This window comes from Pristis pectinata, chromosome 4, assembly GCF_009764475.1.
Source record: "Pristis pectinata isolate sPriPec2 chromosome 4, sPriPec2.1.pri, whole genome shotgun sequence".
Classification (NCBI taxonomy): Eukaryota; Metazoa; Chordata; class Chondrichthyes; order Rhinopristiformes; family Pristidae; genus Pristis; species Pristis pectinata.
In genome coordinates this window covers 69,670,960-69,686,140 of record NC_067408.1, presented here as the reverse complement: position 1 = coordinate 69,686,140, position 15,181 = coordinate 69,670,960, and the positions used below count along the sequence as shown (strand labels likewise).

Here is a 15,181-nt window from a genome sequence, read left to right as displayed (position 1 = left end):
ACCAGAATGGTTCACACACACACACATTGAAAAATATTCACACCACTTAATCATACTGTTATTTTTTAAAGTTAAAAACATTTAAGAGAGGTTTTGAGAAAGTAGTAATACTAAGAAACAATAACAATTAAGCACCTTTAATTAATTAAGTCAATAGTGAAGTTAACTCAGATAGTTAAAATATATATATATATGTCCTGCCATTATTATATGAATAAAATCATTGAACATGCAGTAAGGTCTAACCTTGTGTAGGTTTACTGCTCAAATTTCCCAGTGTAACTGCTGATAAACTGCAGGAAATTGGCACTTCACATCTGGACTACGGAGGGAATCTCGCATCAGGGTACAGTTGGAATTATACCTCTCAGGTGATTTGGAACTTCCACATTCATGTAAATGGGCCCCAGATTATCTGTTTGGCCCTGTGGCAAAGAAGTTGTTGATCCCTGCTCTTCTTGGATCTTACATGGACATCTTTGTTGTTTACATTTTATTCCTTGGATCTTCCCTGGACCTACTTATGGGAAGAGGGAAGTGAAAGATAGCACACTACTTTGATGTTCTTTTGCTGATGAGTGGCCCTTTGTATCTTCGTGCATGTCCCTTTAAACTCACAAAGTATGATTATTTCAAGGTCAATTGAGGCTGATTGCTTCGAGCAGACTGCTGGATCATACAGAGTTTTTGTCCTTCTCTAAACTGTGGTCATCTCACTGAAGCCAGGTAGAAACTGTTTTTAATTGTTGGATAGCATGTGGCAGTGGTGGTGAGAAGAATCAGTGTGAAATAATTGGTTGGGAAACTCTGGAAGTGGCTGACGGAGTGCAATGGGCAGCTGTGATTGGCAAGTGCAGCAGAGCTGACCCAGCCAACTGATGGCTTCTGAGGGGAGAGTCGAGTAGGTTGGCATAGCTGTAGGGGGATGAATCCATTCAGGCAGAGAAGTCAATGGAAATGGCGATCAGAAATAGTGTGCAACAGTTCATTGCCATTTATTTTACACAAATGACTTGTCAAAACTCCATTAAACTTTAAATTCTAACATCCTGTTTCTCCCCAGAATTCTGCCCAATGCTTAGCTTTCAACCAAGGTATAAATGCACTTATTATCAGCTCTTTATCACTTTGATATTTGTGGTATTGCACAAATTGACTGCTACATTTCTAGCATCACAGCACAGACTGTATTTTCAAAACACCCCCACCCCTCCACACATCATTGGCTATGAAGAGCATCGGGACATCCTGAGGCCAGGAACAGCTGTATAAGTGGCCGAGAGCCTAATGCCTGACAGAAAGTTGGGTCAAAGGGCCACCTGGTGGTCAAACTGTGAAATTACACCATTGCATATTAATACTAGCAGGTTTTTAATTATAAATTCAAAAGTACAACCTTGTATAGGGAAAAAGCTGGCATAAGATAATGGAAATTTAGGTAGATAATGTAAAATTAAAAGGAGAAATGCTGTAAATACTTAGAAATCCATGTCTCAAACAGTTTCTGTGAAAAGAGAACAGAATTAACTTTTCATCAGAACAGAATATGTAATGTACACCTTTTCCTGGCTGATGCTCCATTAGAAGCCTCAGCACAAGTGGGCTACTGCTGGTACCAGCACTGATTTGAGTGGCTTTGGATAAGATCATTACACTAGTCCTCAGGTTATGTACATAGTTGCAAATCTATTTGTTAGAGTGCTCAGTAAGTTGTGAGATGCCACCTCTTCTACATGCTTTTTGTGTTTTCTGATTTAGAGCGAGTACATGAAGCATGCCCCTGGTGATGAAAACTCCCTGGTACCCAATTCTCAAATGTTCATTCTTTATGTGTGGTGGTGTGTTCACATAACTATGGAGAATCCACAGCCCTCAGGTTTCATTCTTCCTTCCCCCGCCTTCATCATCTACTTTCCTGAGGTGGTTCATGGGCAGTGATCACAGGAAAGAATTCTGTCTAATTTTTTTTTACCCCTTGCTCAGCTCAACATGCTCATTACTGAAGACAGATATTGACCCACTGTCAACCTGGCTGAGGTCAACTGTCTTCCTGTGTTTATGTTGTCCCAAAGGCAGAATTGCAAGTGCATAAAATTAAGGACTGGTTATTCTATAGATCTTGACTTTGTGTGATAATGTAAAATAGGATCTTCCAAGTTGCCAGCCTACTTTATATCTTTTCCAGTGCAGACAGTGCAACTTGGCAGTTGCACACAAGAAACAATTGTGTGCTGATGAAGAACTTTTCTCTTTTCATTCAGATGAATGTAAGGTGTTGCAATTTGATAAGACAAACTAGGACAGGACTTGCACAGTAAATGGCAGGATCCTGAGGAGTGCTGTTAAACAGAGAGACCTAGGGGTGCAGGCACATAGTTCCTTGAAAGTGACAACACAGGTAGACAGAGTGATGAAGAAGGTGTTTGGCACAGTTTCCTTCATCGGTCAGGATATTGAATACAAGAGTTGGGACATCATGTTACAGCTGAACAAGATATTACTAAAGGGGCATTTGGTGTACTACGTATAGCTCTGGTTGCCCTGCCATTAGAAGGATATAATTAAACTGGAAAAGGTGCAAAAAATATTTACGAGGTTGTTACCGGGACTGAAGGTTTTGAGTTATAAGGAGAGGCTGGATAGGCTAGAGCTTTTTTCCCTGGAGCGTAGGAGACTGAAGAGTGACCTTAAAGAGGTTTATAAAATCATGAGGGGCATAGATAAGGTGAATAGCCAGTCTTTTCCCCAGGGTAGGGGAGTCCAGAACTAGAGGGCATAGGTTTAAAGTGAGAGGGGAAAGATTTAAAAGGGACCTGAGGGGCAACATTTGCACGCAGAGGATGATGGGGTGATGAGTATGTGGAACAAGCTACCAGAGGAAGTAGTAGAGGCGGGTACAATTATGACGTTTAAAATGCATTTGGACAGATACATGGGTAGGAAAGATTTAGAGACATACCGGCCAAACGCAGGCAAATGGGACTAGCTCAGTTAGGTAAGTTGGTCAGAATGGATGGGTTGAGCCAAAGGGCCTGTTTTCCATGCTATATACCTCAATGACTCTTAAATTATGTTGTTTAAGATATTAGCCACTGAGCTACCCCTTGCCTTTCCCTGAATACAACTGTGAATCTTTTGCCTCCACCTAACGGGGCAGACAGAACTTCAGTTGCACTTCCGAGGCACTATCAGCCAAAATAGACTGTTCAGCCTGTGGAGTAGGACTTGAATCTGAAACCTCTGGACTCAGAGGCGAGACTGCAGCCAACCAAGCAAAAACTGCCAGCACTCAAGGTTAGCTTGGATGTTCTCAAGCGGAAAATTAACAATGACATGGACTAGTTGGGCCAAATGGCCTTTCTCCTGTTGTCACATCTTGTATTTGCAGTTCTGTGCTCACATAATAGTTAATGTTTGAAAACAGTGGAGTGTGTGCACATGTAATTACACTCACTTCTGTTGAAGAAACTCTGAACAGATCCAGTTCCCAAAGGAACATCAACTGTTAATTTCATTTTCAAAATATACTTTGTTTTTGTTAGTCAAGCAATCTGCATTCAAAAATAAAATAGAAAATACTGGAAATGCCTGCAGGTTTGGGAATGACAGTCGATAGAAGCAAAGTCAATGGTTCAGGTTAATGAGCATCTGTCAGCGGTATTTTGTTTCTGTTGTACAGCAGCTATTTAGCTTGTTTTTTTAAGGCTGGTGGGAGGCTTCTCAGCTTGGGATAGATATACACAAGAGGGCTCTCTTGCCACCTCGTGGGTACAAGGATCCCCTCCATCCTGGGGACAATGCATTGCAATCACCTCTTCTTGCCCTTTGTAGCTAATTTCCAATCTCAAAGAAACACTTACAGCAAAAGAAGTATAAAATAAATAACTACTCTTAATCAAAAAAGCATGAAATTTTCTTCAATTCCATGAGTCCACCCTTTTGCTGAAGTCGATGGATCGAATTTTTACCTGAGGAGCACATAAGTTTGGGCTCAGATGGAAGGGGTAAAAATGTGAGCATGTCAGAGAGCTGACTTCAAACTGTTGCCTTCTTTACTTAACTCTCAATAGTGGAGGTCTGCCTTTGCATGTGCTACTTCCTTAGTTGGAGTGATAATTCAACATATTTTTAAAATTAACATTACATCCATGGGTTTCCCACAATTCTTGAAATTTGCCAAGCAGTGAAAAATGAGAACACAACAATAATTGAGCAGGCTGATTAACTGTGGAAGTATTGCAGAAGTGCGCAGTTCTCACAGCTGCCAGTGGGAAATGGTCTATTCATGGTATTCTTTAATGAGACTTTACATTGTAGATATTGGGAGTTTTCGGAGTTTTGTCAGTTTGGATAACTCAGACAGGATCTCTGACTATCAACTGGGCTTCAGCCTGCTATTCAAAGGCATTGGTGAAATTAGACTCAGGGTACATCAGCAAGCACAGGATGCAGGGTGAGACAGGATGGTAATGGCAGCAGAGCTTTGAATGAGTTGAATTGAATAGAAAGTGGATATTAAAATGCTGGATAGGACAGTAAAAAGCAATTCAAGATTGAAGGTACGAAGGCATCGTTTCTGGAGTCAGAATGTGGAGGCTGGTGATGTTGAGGAAGTAGAGATATACAAAACCAGAAACTTAGCTCAGAGTCAAGACTAACAGGGTGAGGAGTTGTTGGTGAGGGTATTGATTTTTTTTATTCAAAATAAACTTTATTCATAATAAGAGACAAACTATATACAATTACAAAACAGTGCAAACCTTTACATTCTTGTACAGATCAGTCATTAGTGTTACCTTTTTATATATATAAAAAAAACAGCACTGATGCCACACGTGTGGCTCCCTGGAAGCTACCTGGTCCCGTATTTACAATATTTAGGGGCTTTCTCCCCTGTCCCTGCCCCTCCCTCTCCAGTGGCAGAAGAACCCTAAACTGTAGTCCTTCTCCACTGAGCCTTTACGTTGGCTGCGCCCAGCTTCAGTGCGTCCCTCAGCACGTACTCCTGCAGCCTGGAAAGTGCCAGCCGGCAGCATTCCCCTACGGACATCTCGCAGTGCTGGAAGACCAACAAGTTTCGGGCAGACCAAAGACCGTCTTTCACCAAGTTGATGACCTTCTTCCAGACCAATACCTTTGACCACAAGTCCATCAGGCAGTGGTCAGCACGGAACATCCTGCAGGCACTGCAGGAGAAGGACTCAATGGATACTGTGGGGTGGTTCCCTGAGCAGACTGTCCAGACCATCTGGCGGAATGTCTCATCGCCAGACTCACCAACAAGCACGAAGACCTCGCTTGGTTGGCGGTGAGAGGGGCCCTCCCAGTCAGATCCTTCCTGTATGGTTGGAACCTCACTCCCAGGAGGACTGCACTGGGGATGAGACGGTCGCCCACCTCTTTGCGGGCTATAGGTTTGTGAGGAGGGTGTGGCGAAAGATGCAAGGGTCCTTGTCACGGTTCATCCCCAGCAGCAGCGTAACAGAGGATTCTCTGATCTACGGGCTGTTCCCGGTGAGGGTATTGATTTGTCCAAAAACAATAGACAAAGCCTTTCCCATGTTTAACTGAGGCCTCTTAAGAATGGATATCTGACATACCTCTTTCACAACTCCCTCCTGGTGGTGCTGCCACATTCTTGTACTCTGATTATTAGCTCTCTCAGTTATTCTGGTATTGTCACTTTAGTATTTGTTTTGTTGCATTGCCTCAGACTGCACCAAAATCTTTGCACCATTCTGCTGTTTTTGCGTCTGTTGTGGTATTTATTGTTGTACTTATTATTACCATGCATACTGTTTACTCTGTAAGCTTCATGCAAACAAGGGATTTCCTTTCACCCTGGTGTATATGACAATAAACTAATCTACAGGCAGCTGAGAGATCAAAACATGTAGTAGAGTGGTAGTAGAAACAGAAAATGCTGGAGATACTCAGAAGGCCAGGCAGTATCAGTGGAGCGAGAAATGGAATTAATGTTTCAGGTTATTAACCTTTCATCATAACCTTTAACTCAGCTTCTCTTTGCCCATACTCTCCCTTCTCTGCAACTTAAAATATGCTTGTTTTCTAACTTTATCTCACTCAGATCACTGACCTGAAACATTAACTTTGTTTGTCCATCCACTGGTGCTGCCTGACCTGCTGAATATTTCCAGTATTATGTTATTTAATTTCCTGCATTTGCAAGGACTTGCTTCTCGATTAGTGAAGTAGTAGACTTGAAGCCCTGATGTCAACAAGGAGCCTAGTGTAGATTAGAAAGAAGAAGGGGGCCTGAGATTCTACTTGTGGCAATCCAGGATAGTCAACAGTGTGATGCAAGAAGAAAATCCATAGTTATGAGATAGATGAGTGAAACTGAAAAAGGGCGGTCTTACTGAGCTGGATATGGTGGTGAAGAAATCCAGGTGGGAATTCAGGGGTAACTTCTGTACTCAGAGAGTGGTGAGAACATGGAACTTGCTACCACAGCAGGTGGAAGAGAAAAATAGAGAGGGTCCATTTAAGGTCAGCTAGGTAAGGGCATGAGGGAAGGAAAATAAAGAGCTACACTTATAACTATTGAGGAAGGATGCCAATGGAGTATAACAAAGACATTGGTTAGAGGGGAGTTTTGAGATGAGACAGTAAAGAAAGGAATAGAAGAGGGGCTGGGATGTGTGGTTACTGGAAGATGAAAGCACTGGCAGAGGTCTGCAAGAAGGAGGTAAGCATGCAAGGAGAGGGTGCTATTAATATCAGCTGGCATAGGGGCAAGAAAAGGGAGTGGGGTCAGGCATGCTTCATGGAGAGAGGAGCTCAGGGAGGACATGATGGAGATGTGATGAAAGTGGAATGAAACTTAGTCAGGCTAGGGACAATCTGGAGGGAGGTTAAACTTGATAGTGAAGGAAGATTAAAGTTTAGGGGAAAGTACAGGAGGCAGTGGTGCGGAAGGAAGGTCCAGGAGAAAGGGGTTTAAGCATTGTGGAATAGTGCGCAGCCAGCCAGATCTAATGAACCAGCTATGTGTAATCTACACAAAGCCTGCACCCCTTGGACTTGAGAAGGCAAAGGCAGGAGACAAATCAAAGGCAACAACTAAGTGAGTATGAGTTATGGTTGTTCTGGGGCAAAGTCATCAGAAATAGAAGTGATTAAAGCAATGAGATTTGCTGGGGGTGTAAGGCCAAAGATTGGGCACTTTACAATTTCACCTGCAGCCTTCAGAAGAGCTGAACACTGTAAATCAGAGGGCTACCCATCAAATCATCTCTTTACACCTGAAGAAAGGTATCACAGAGTGTATTACCCCTGGAGCTACAAATTACAACTTTCTCAGACAGATATTTTAAAAGTCACAGATACTTTTCCTGTGAGTACTTTACCAGCCTCTTTGTAGTCTAAGGGTTAAATTTAATTTAGTCCTAATAAAGAGCATGGTAGAAATAATTACAGCGATGCCGACAGAAAATAAGTTTATTTTCCGAATTGTGGAATCGTTGTTTTCAGCCTAATGAATGAAAGCTAAAAATCAGACATCCCATTCTGTGGAATGAATGAATTGTCTGGCTAATATCAGAAACTACTACAGCTCCATTGTACTGCTGTGCTGGTACAACCCGTGATGGCTTCATTCTAAGCTGCGTCTGACTGAATCAATTCAGTATCATTTTGTCACTTTGAAGCCCTGTGCAAAGCAAATAGACTCTCTGGGCAGCAGTGTTGCCCAGTGTGCAGCTGGCAGCCTGCGGATTGGGTGCCTCAGCTCCATACTCTGCCATAGTGAAGTTTGTGCTGAGAAACCTGCTGTGAACTGATACTGCAAGGCTGCATTCTGCGGAGGGAAGCAGTCGGTGGCACAATGGGTCGCTATCGCAGACTGGGTGAAAGAGGTACACTTGGCATTCACACTTAGGCTGCAAAAAGCCTTTGTCTTTAATTCTGGTTTCACAGAATCGCGCGCGCGCGCGCGTGTGTGTGTGTGTGTGTGTGTGTGTGTGTGTGTGTGTGTGGTGTGGCGCGGCGCGCGTGCACGCACAGATGCATGTGTGTGTTTGCAGAAATGGGAACAGCTGTCTGTGAATTCAATCATATCATCACTGTGAACTCAGTCATCATATGCTTAAAGTGTGAATTGTTGCTAATGTGAATTGCAGTGAAAAACTTCACTCTGAGCAATTTAGCATTTTGAGAGGTATTGCTGCTTCTCCTTGGATCTCAAATATGTGCAAATCAGTGCTGTAAGTTCATCAGTGATCTGCTTGGCTAAGAGCAGAGAAAGCCTCTCTAGCTCCACACAATGGGGCTGCATTTAAATAAGGCAGTAGTGGGCATGATATTATCACTTTTGCCCTTCGTTGTTCATTTAGTTCAGGATTTTGTAGAATGGAAGTTTTTTCATGCCAACATATAAGTTTGGCAAATGAAAACTTAAACTCCATTTAAGTATTTATTTAGTCCGCTAGAAGTATTTATGCTCTTTGGAATTATGGTGGAGAGTTCAAACCAGTGAATTTAAATCACATTACAGTTTGCGAACCCTGTTTTGGCATCTGTTACTTGCTTCCTTAATGGTACAACTCATTTTTTGTTTTTATGATTGTTCATAACATATGTCAGAGTAACTGCTATTTTCAGGTGATTCCTGATGTTGTTTAATTAAAGCTTAAAGGCAATGAAAGCACATGAAGGACAATGATGAAACAGAAGTAGCATGTCTTTCAAAGCAAGCTCAGCCACAGCGTTTAAATCATTAACTTGTCTCAGCCTTTTCAATGAAATTGGCTCACATATTTTATAGTGCTTACACAATGCCAGTTGGTCTATTTATAATGAAGTGAAAGTTATAATTATGTACTGGAGACTTCCTCTTAAAGACATTGTTGTGAGAAGCCAAATGGACGGTGAGGCTTCTAAACAGTCACTGTAGTTACATGTTCTGTAATTTACTGATTGTCTGGTATTGTATCGTGTTTACATTATAACTTCCATGGATCACTTAATTTGTAAATAATTCCAAACAGTTACTTAACCAGTACAAGTGATCTTGTGCCGTGAACATCCAAATTGATGTAAGAAAGAACAGGAAAAGAAATAAAAAGCATCTTTCACGATCCTCAGATCATCACAAAACACCAGTGGATTACTTTATGAAGTGCAGTTACCGTTCCAGTAGGGGAATTATGCCAGCTAATTTGTGCACAGCTCTTGAATCCAAGATGTAGTGATCATCATATCTGTACTTCATTTGATAACCAACTGTAGTTGTCATCAACAGTTAGAAACATAATGTGCTCTCTGAACAAAGCAATGAATAAAAGATATAGACTTAAGCTCTGAAGAGACACAGTCTCTGTGTGGAAAACCATCCTCTAGTCATTCAAATGGAGGTAAGGCATTGAACGACACCGGGAACTGATGGAGCATTTTCAAGGTTTGAGCTGGCAGGTATACTTTGCATCACCAGCAATGTAAAAAATTAATTCAAAGAGCAGGTGGCAGAATTGACAGGGCATGTGTTTACTTTGTGTTCTGGTTTCTTGACAGAGCATCAGAGGCAACTCGGAGACAGAAGATTAATGAAACCCCCTTCAATGTTGCCTCCACCACTGCCATTGACACAACACAGCCACAGGCTCAGAGCACAGAGGAAGCAACGAATCTCAAAGGTAAGCTCACCCCTTCAGCCACACGTCGCTTCGTGAGTTTGGTTTCACACTGGGTTTGCATTGTGATCACACAGTACTTTGTATATTTAGAAGTTCACACAGGTGCATTAAAGGTTTCCCTAGGGTGAGCGTGCTTGATTGGCACCCATGGTGGCAGGGTGGGAAAGGGGTTGAATAGATGTGTGTGGAGAGACTTTGTGAGGTGAGATGCTGCTCTCTTTTGTTTTGCATGGTGTTGACAAATGCATAAATACAACTCCCATCCGTACCACCCCCCATTCGCCATTGAATATTTTGAACACATTTCACTGGGGTATACAGGTAACAGGAAATCATTGAAATATACATCAGTGTAAAGAAAAAAATACCCTTACCATATACTTTTGAAACTCAGGCAGAGTACAGATTTGCTGAAAATATATCATCTTTATTTTGGTTAATTACCTTGCCGATCAACATCAGGAATCATTAATTTATTAAAGTTGTCTATGGTGGTTTGATGTGATCTGATATGCTGACCAATTTGCACTTTTGAGCTGATACTTAGGAGCAAAATCATAATCTAGAAATAAAGAGGCACCTCACATTCAAGATGCATTCTTGTGGAATGAGACCATTAATGGAATCATGGCTAAATGGACCATTATAGCATTAGACATATAGAGATGCTTTACTAAAACATGAGCCTGCCATGAATCCAGCAACAAAGCACCCACAAGTCAGTTTGGAGAAGGTGCCCATTAGATTTGGTGTTGAGCAGTTTAGGAAAATTGGTGTGGCCACTGAGTGCTGAGAAATGCTTCCTGGCAGGCACTGCTAGGGATTGGCAGCAGCTGCAGAGCTCTCCCCAGCCTGGAGATTTCTCAGTGGTAACAAGCTCAATGTTTGTGCAGCCACACAGAGAGGTGGAGCCAGCAGCTTCCATCCCATCCATTAGATGGTGTGAGAGAGACCATAGGACCTGAGAGATACTTAAAAAAGCATTCAGATAGATTTAAGTAATTATTTCAGGCAAATTAAAACATACGTTTACCTAAAAACACTGTTAAGTACCAGAAATTAAATCAAATGTTAAGCTACAGCTAAAGTTAAGCCACAATGGTACAGCTGGTAGAGCAGCCTCACAGCACCAGAGACCTGGGTTTAATTCTGACCTGGTGCTGAATGTGTGGAGTTTGCACATTCTGCCTGTGATCACATGGATTTCCCTTGGGTACTCCGCATTTCTCCCACGTCCCAAAAGTGTGCAGTTTGATAGGTTAATTGGCCATTGTATCATGCCCCTTGTGTGTATGTGAGTGGTAGAATCTGATCTCCAGCTCTTCTGTGATTCTGTGTTTAAATGCACAGGCATGGAAGTGGGATACGAGCTGAAGAGTGAACAGCAGACAGCCAGTGGTTCTCCAGGGAACTGCTGGCTAAAGGTAAGGTCTGCCCATTACTACCACGTAGTACTTTCCTAGACACTGAAAGTAGAGGACAGGCATCTGTCCTGCAATATCTCTTTAAGTGTACTATCTGCTTGTCATCAGTGATCTGTGAACTAATAATGTCAGCCTTGTTGACAATTTTGCAACCAGGTCTCAATGAGCATGGTCTGCTTTCCACTGCTCTCCTGTTTCCATGGTAACATGCATTTACTGTGCACTAATATGTCTGCATCACAACAGCATTGTCAGCACCTCCAAAGCTGCTTTTATATTCCAAAGAATTTTCACATCTCCTTAATTGTCCCTGGATTTCCTTCATTTTCACCTTCACTGTTGAATGGTAAATGGGTCTTTCTAGTTCTGGAGAAAAGCATATGCAATATCAGGTACATCTTTTGCCTTGCCGGTTTTAGACTGAGCAGTTAAGGGAAATGACCACTGAGTGTTGGTTTGGGGCTTGTCATTTGTTCAACGGTGATGAAGTGAAGCTTGAAACCTTCTGACTCAGGTTTAGAGAACTGAGTCAGTTCTGACTCCAACTGAGGCAACCTGATAAAAATCATTTTCTTCTGATTTAAAATTCTTTATTATTGTTTTCAAATCTCTTCATGGCATCCCTTTTTAAACTTCCACAATTCCCAGTCTGTCTGTTTCCTTCGCTCCACCTTACTGAACTTCAGCCATATCTTCTTTGCATCCTTAAATCACTCTATAAACCTCTCCATCTTGCTATATCTTTTCAGTTGTACAGTGGAAAGGCAGGTTAAGTCAGTCAAGTGAAACAAGATAATGGGTAATACCTAAGTGGGTATTACCTAAGTGGGCATACCTTACCTTTAGCCAGCAGTTCAAGGGTCTGCTACTGTAAAGCTCTAAAGTACTCAAGGCCCATGGCACCTTGGGCTACAGAATAGGTGTTGCATACTTAGTTCGCTCAAAGGCTATTCCTTTGTGCATTCTGCCATCATAGAGTGTACAGATGAAATCATCTAAGTTGATGACCTGTGGCGTGGTGGAAGAGGAGAGTGAATGCAGTGGAGAGAGGCTAAGTGAAGTGGGAGCAGGATTAGATTATTTGTTGGTGGTTGGGTATTATAATTGGCTGCTGGATCTAATAAGGTTCTGGTTTGTAATCAGGAGTGGTCTAAGCTAGTAATTGTGAGAGGAGGGTGAGGGTTGGGGTAGAGATTGCAGTGAGGGGAACCAAGAGTTTGGATGAAAATTGGTGGAGGCAGAGGTGGAGTGATCGAGGGTCAGGCTAGCTTGGGATAGGGTAAGGGTTAGGATAAAGATTGGTGAATGGAGGCAAAGGTTGGGTAAGAAATTGTCTTGGGGGTTGAGAATCAGGCTAGCGATGGCATTGGGGCCCTTACAAGTATAGGGCTGGATAGTGTCAGGTGTATGTATTTTGCTTCAGGAAGACCTTGGGACCAACTCAGCCAGGAGCCCTTTAAATGACAATAGAGCAGGTCTTGCAAGCAAGTAACATGCTAGGTCCACTGCAAGCCATGTTCAAGCCATGTAAGTTACACAAGGAGGACCCTGAAGGAAAACATGAACTTTTTGAAACTCTTACAAGGTTCCCAATTTTCCTTTAAATTTGTTTTTTTTTATTGAGACTGAATAATGAATGTAGTGCACCTCAATGTAGCTCTGTACAAAGAATTTCTAGGCTTCTGGGCCTTCAGTTATTTCCCCTTTCTCGTTCATGCCTGAAACCCAGTGAAGTTTTTACAATAGTTGACTTGGTTAAATGTGCATTGAGTGTATAAGTTGTTGCGATTCCTAGACCAGGAACCATCTACACTTAAATCTTATCCACTAAAAATGTGGACTCCTGGAAGATTGGTAACAACACAGTTGTGTTCATCCTCCCACACTCAAGATTGAATAAGTTGATAACATCCTTGCTTGAAGAATGGCCATTGGGTTAAGTTATAACAAAATGCTGATGCTTCAGTCTCCACCTTGAGAACAGGATAGATCAGCAGTAACATAATACAAATTATAATCCAAAAAATAGATAAAAGTTTTTTTTATCCTTTTACCTTTTCGGGGGATTTGCACATTGGGAGCTAAGCATTGGCTTCCAAATGATTTTTGATGCTTGTGTTTTGTAATGTGCAGAGGCAACTCTGAGGCAGTGGTGAACAAAATTTCCCCTGGTGGGAGCCCCTGAATACACTGACACTGCTTGGGACCCTGTACGGATATTAACACCCTTTTAGTAGCCTGCAAACACAGACATCCTTCCAGTGAACCCGCCCCACCCCCACAACCCTGGCAAATATTGGAATATTGGCATCTTCAAGGGTGCTGGAAATTAGGAACAGAAAATATTGAAAATCCCAAGCAGTATTTGTGGAGGGAGAAGCCTCTTAGCAGAAATGGAGCTGAAAAGAGAGAGATGGGCCTTTCTAGTTATTGAGCTCAAAATTCTGGCGGCCATTGAAAGCAATGTGTGACCCTATTTCATTCCATAATACTCAAGATCTTCTTTGAGGGGGAAATTATATTTCTCCTGTATCCACATCCAGTGAATTGAGATAAGTATATTGTTCGCCTAGTCTCACCTCCACCCAGGAATTACATGCAACTGAATTCTGCCCAATGTCCAGCCCAGCTCATTTTAGGAAGGTCACCACTGAGACATCCAGTTGGCATCAGTTGCCCATCAATATTATGGAAATGAAGCTCTGAACTCGATTTGGAATGAGCCCTAGTCCTGTGGTACAAATCCGAGGCACTCCATCTACATCACTTTGGGATCAGGCACAAAACCAATTTCTTACCCTTTCTCCTCTCTCTGCAGTACTTTCCGGGCAGCATAATGCTCCTGGCTGCGCATTGCAGTTAATACAATCACAAAAGAGCCATTCTTTACAAGTTAGCATGGAGATCCTGTCAGCCAGTGAGAGATCAAATGCTTTTCTGTTGCAAGCTCATGCGCCGTCATTAGTACATTTTAAAAGTCCTATGTGATTCGCTGTCCAATTTCCATAAGAAAGTGATAAATTTTGGCCCAGACATAGCTTTCATTAGCATAGAGTGTATCCCCAAGCACTGCAATATCTTAATTGTGATGAAGGTTGCATAGTTCCCGACTTTGCTCGTTAGGTTCCAGTTTCTTAATTGTTAAGAAACTTATTGAAATTTGAAAAGCATGTAGAGGGTACTGCTACATTAGAAATGTACCAGTGTAGTTATTCCATTCATCACCAATAAATATATGATGATGGTCAGAGAAAATGCAGTCATGATCCAGTAGGTCTGGCTTCTTCACAACTTTGTAAATACTTCAATGGAACAACATAAACTGTACTGAATTTTTTTGGTTTTTTTGTTGTTGATACCCATCTATCCCAAACATAAATAATTGAGAATCAATTTTAAATCCTCAACTGCAGATTAAGTGCATATAGCTGTTAAAGTTGACTGGAACTTTTGCTTCTTGAGCAAATTCACATTGCAGGGATTAGTGAGGTGATTTGCATTCATTAGTATTTTAGCTCAGTGAGTTCGTGCACAGAATATAGCGGAGGTGGCATGCAATAGGGGAACTCAAAGCAGTGATTGCCAGCAAATAATTTAAGAACTTTTATCAGCTCTGTAAGGTTGTTAATGTGCAGACACTTTTTATTGTCCTGTGGGCACCACAAGACATTTTCTTGGCACAAAAGATGTCTGGCATATTTCTTGATTCTCCACACTAATTAATTAATTGATGTTTCTTAGAAAATTGGAATAGCTATTAAAGTACTCTAATGCACACGCATGAAGCAAAAAACTTATTAGTTACTCCTACATAAATATAATTGATTTTTATATGAACACTTGCAATTGTTACATTACGGGAATGTTCTGAAAGATTTTCTACTCAGACTCTTTGCTGGCTTTGGTATTGATATTGTTTCAAAATTCCCAGTAAATTGCGTCGATTGCTCTCTGGGATTTTCTTTGAATCCTGGCTTTCCCTTAGCAAGGCTTTGCTTGGTAATTTATTGTTTGAAAAATTGGTTTGGCATTTTGCCAGGCACCATAGCAATGTATCCTCATTGAAGTTCAGACATGACCTTGGTAGCCATGGTAGTGTGTGTT

General features: G+C 41.7%; 1 protein-coding gene across 8 annotated transcripts in view; it reads left to right on the top strand.

Annotated features, from left to right (window-relative positions):
• Positions 1-15,181, top strand: part of nhsb (Nance-Horan syndrome b (congenital cataracts and dental anomalies)) — a 364,351-nt gene that overhangs the window by 310,113 nt on the left and 39,057 nt on the right. For 7 of the 8 annotated variants that reach the window (XM_052014512.1, XM_052014519.1, XM_052014510.1 and 4 more), the window contains exon 3: positions 9,532-9,653. In XM_052014512.1, coding sequence (XP_051870472.1) covers positions 9,532-9,653 — 122 coding nt within the window. Of the gene's footprint in view, positions 1-7,745; positions 7,878-9,531; positions 9,654-15,181 lie in introns of those variants that run through there. The other variant, XM_052014513.1, reaches the window with a different exon arrangement.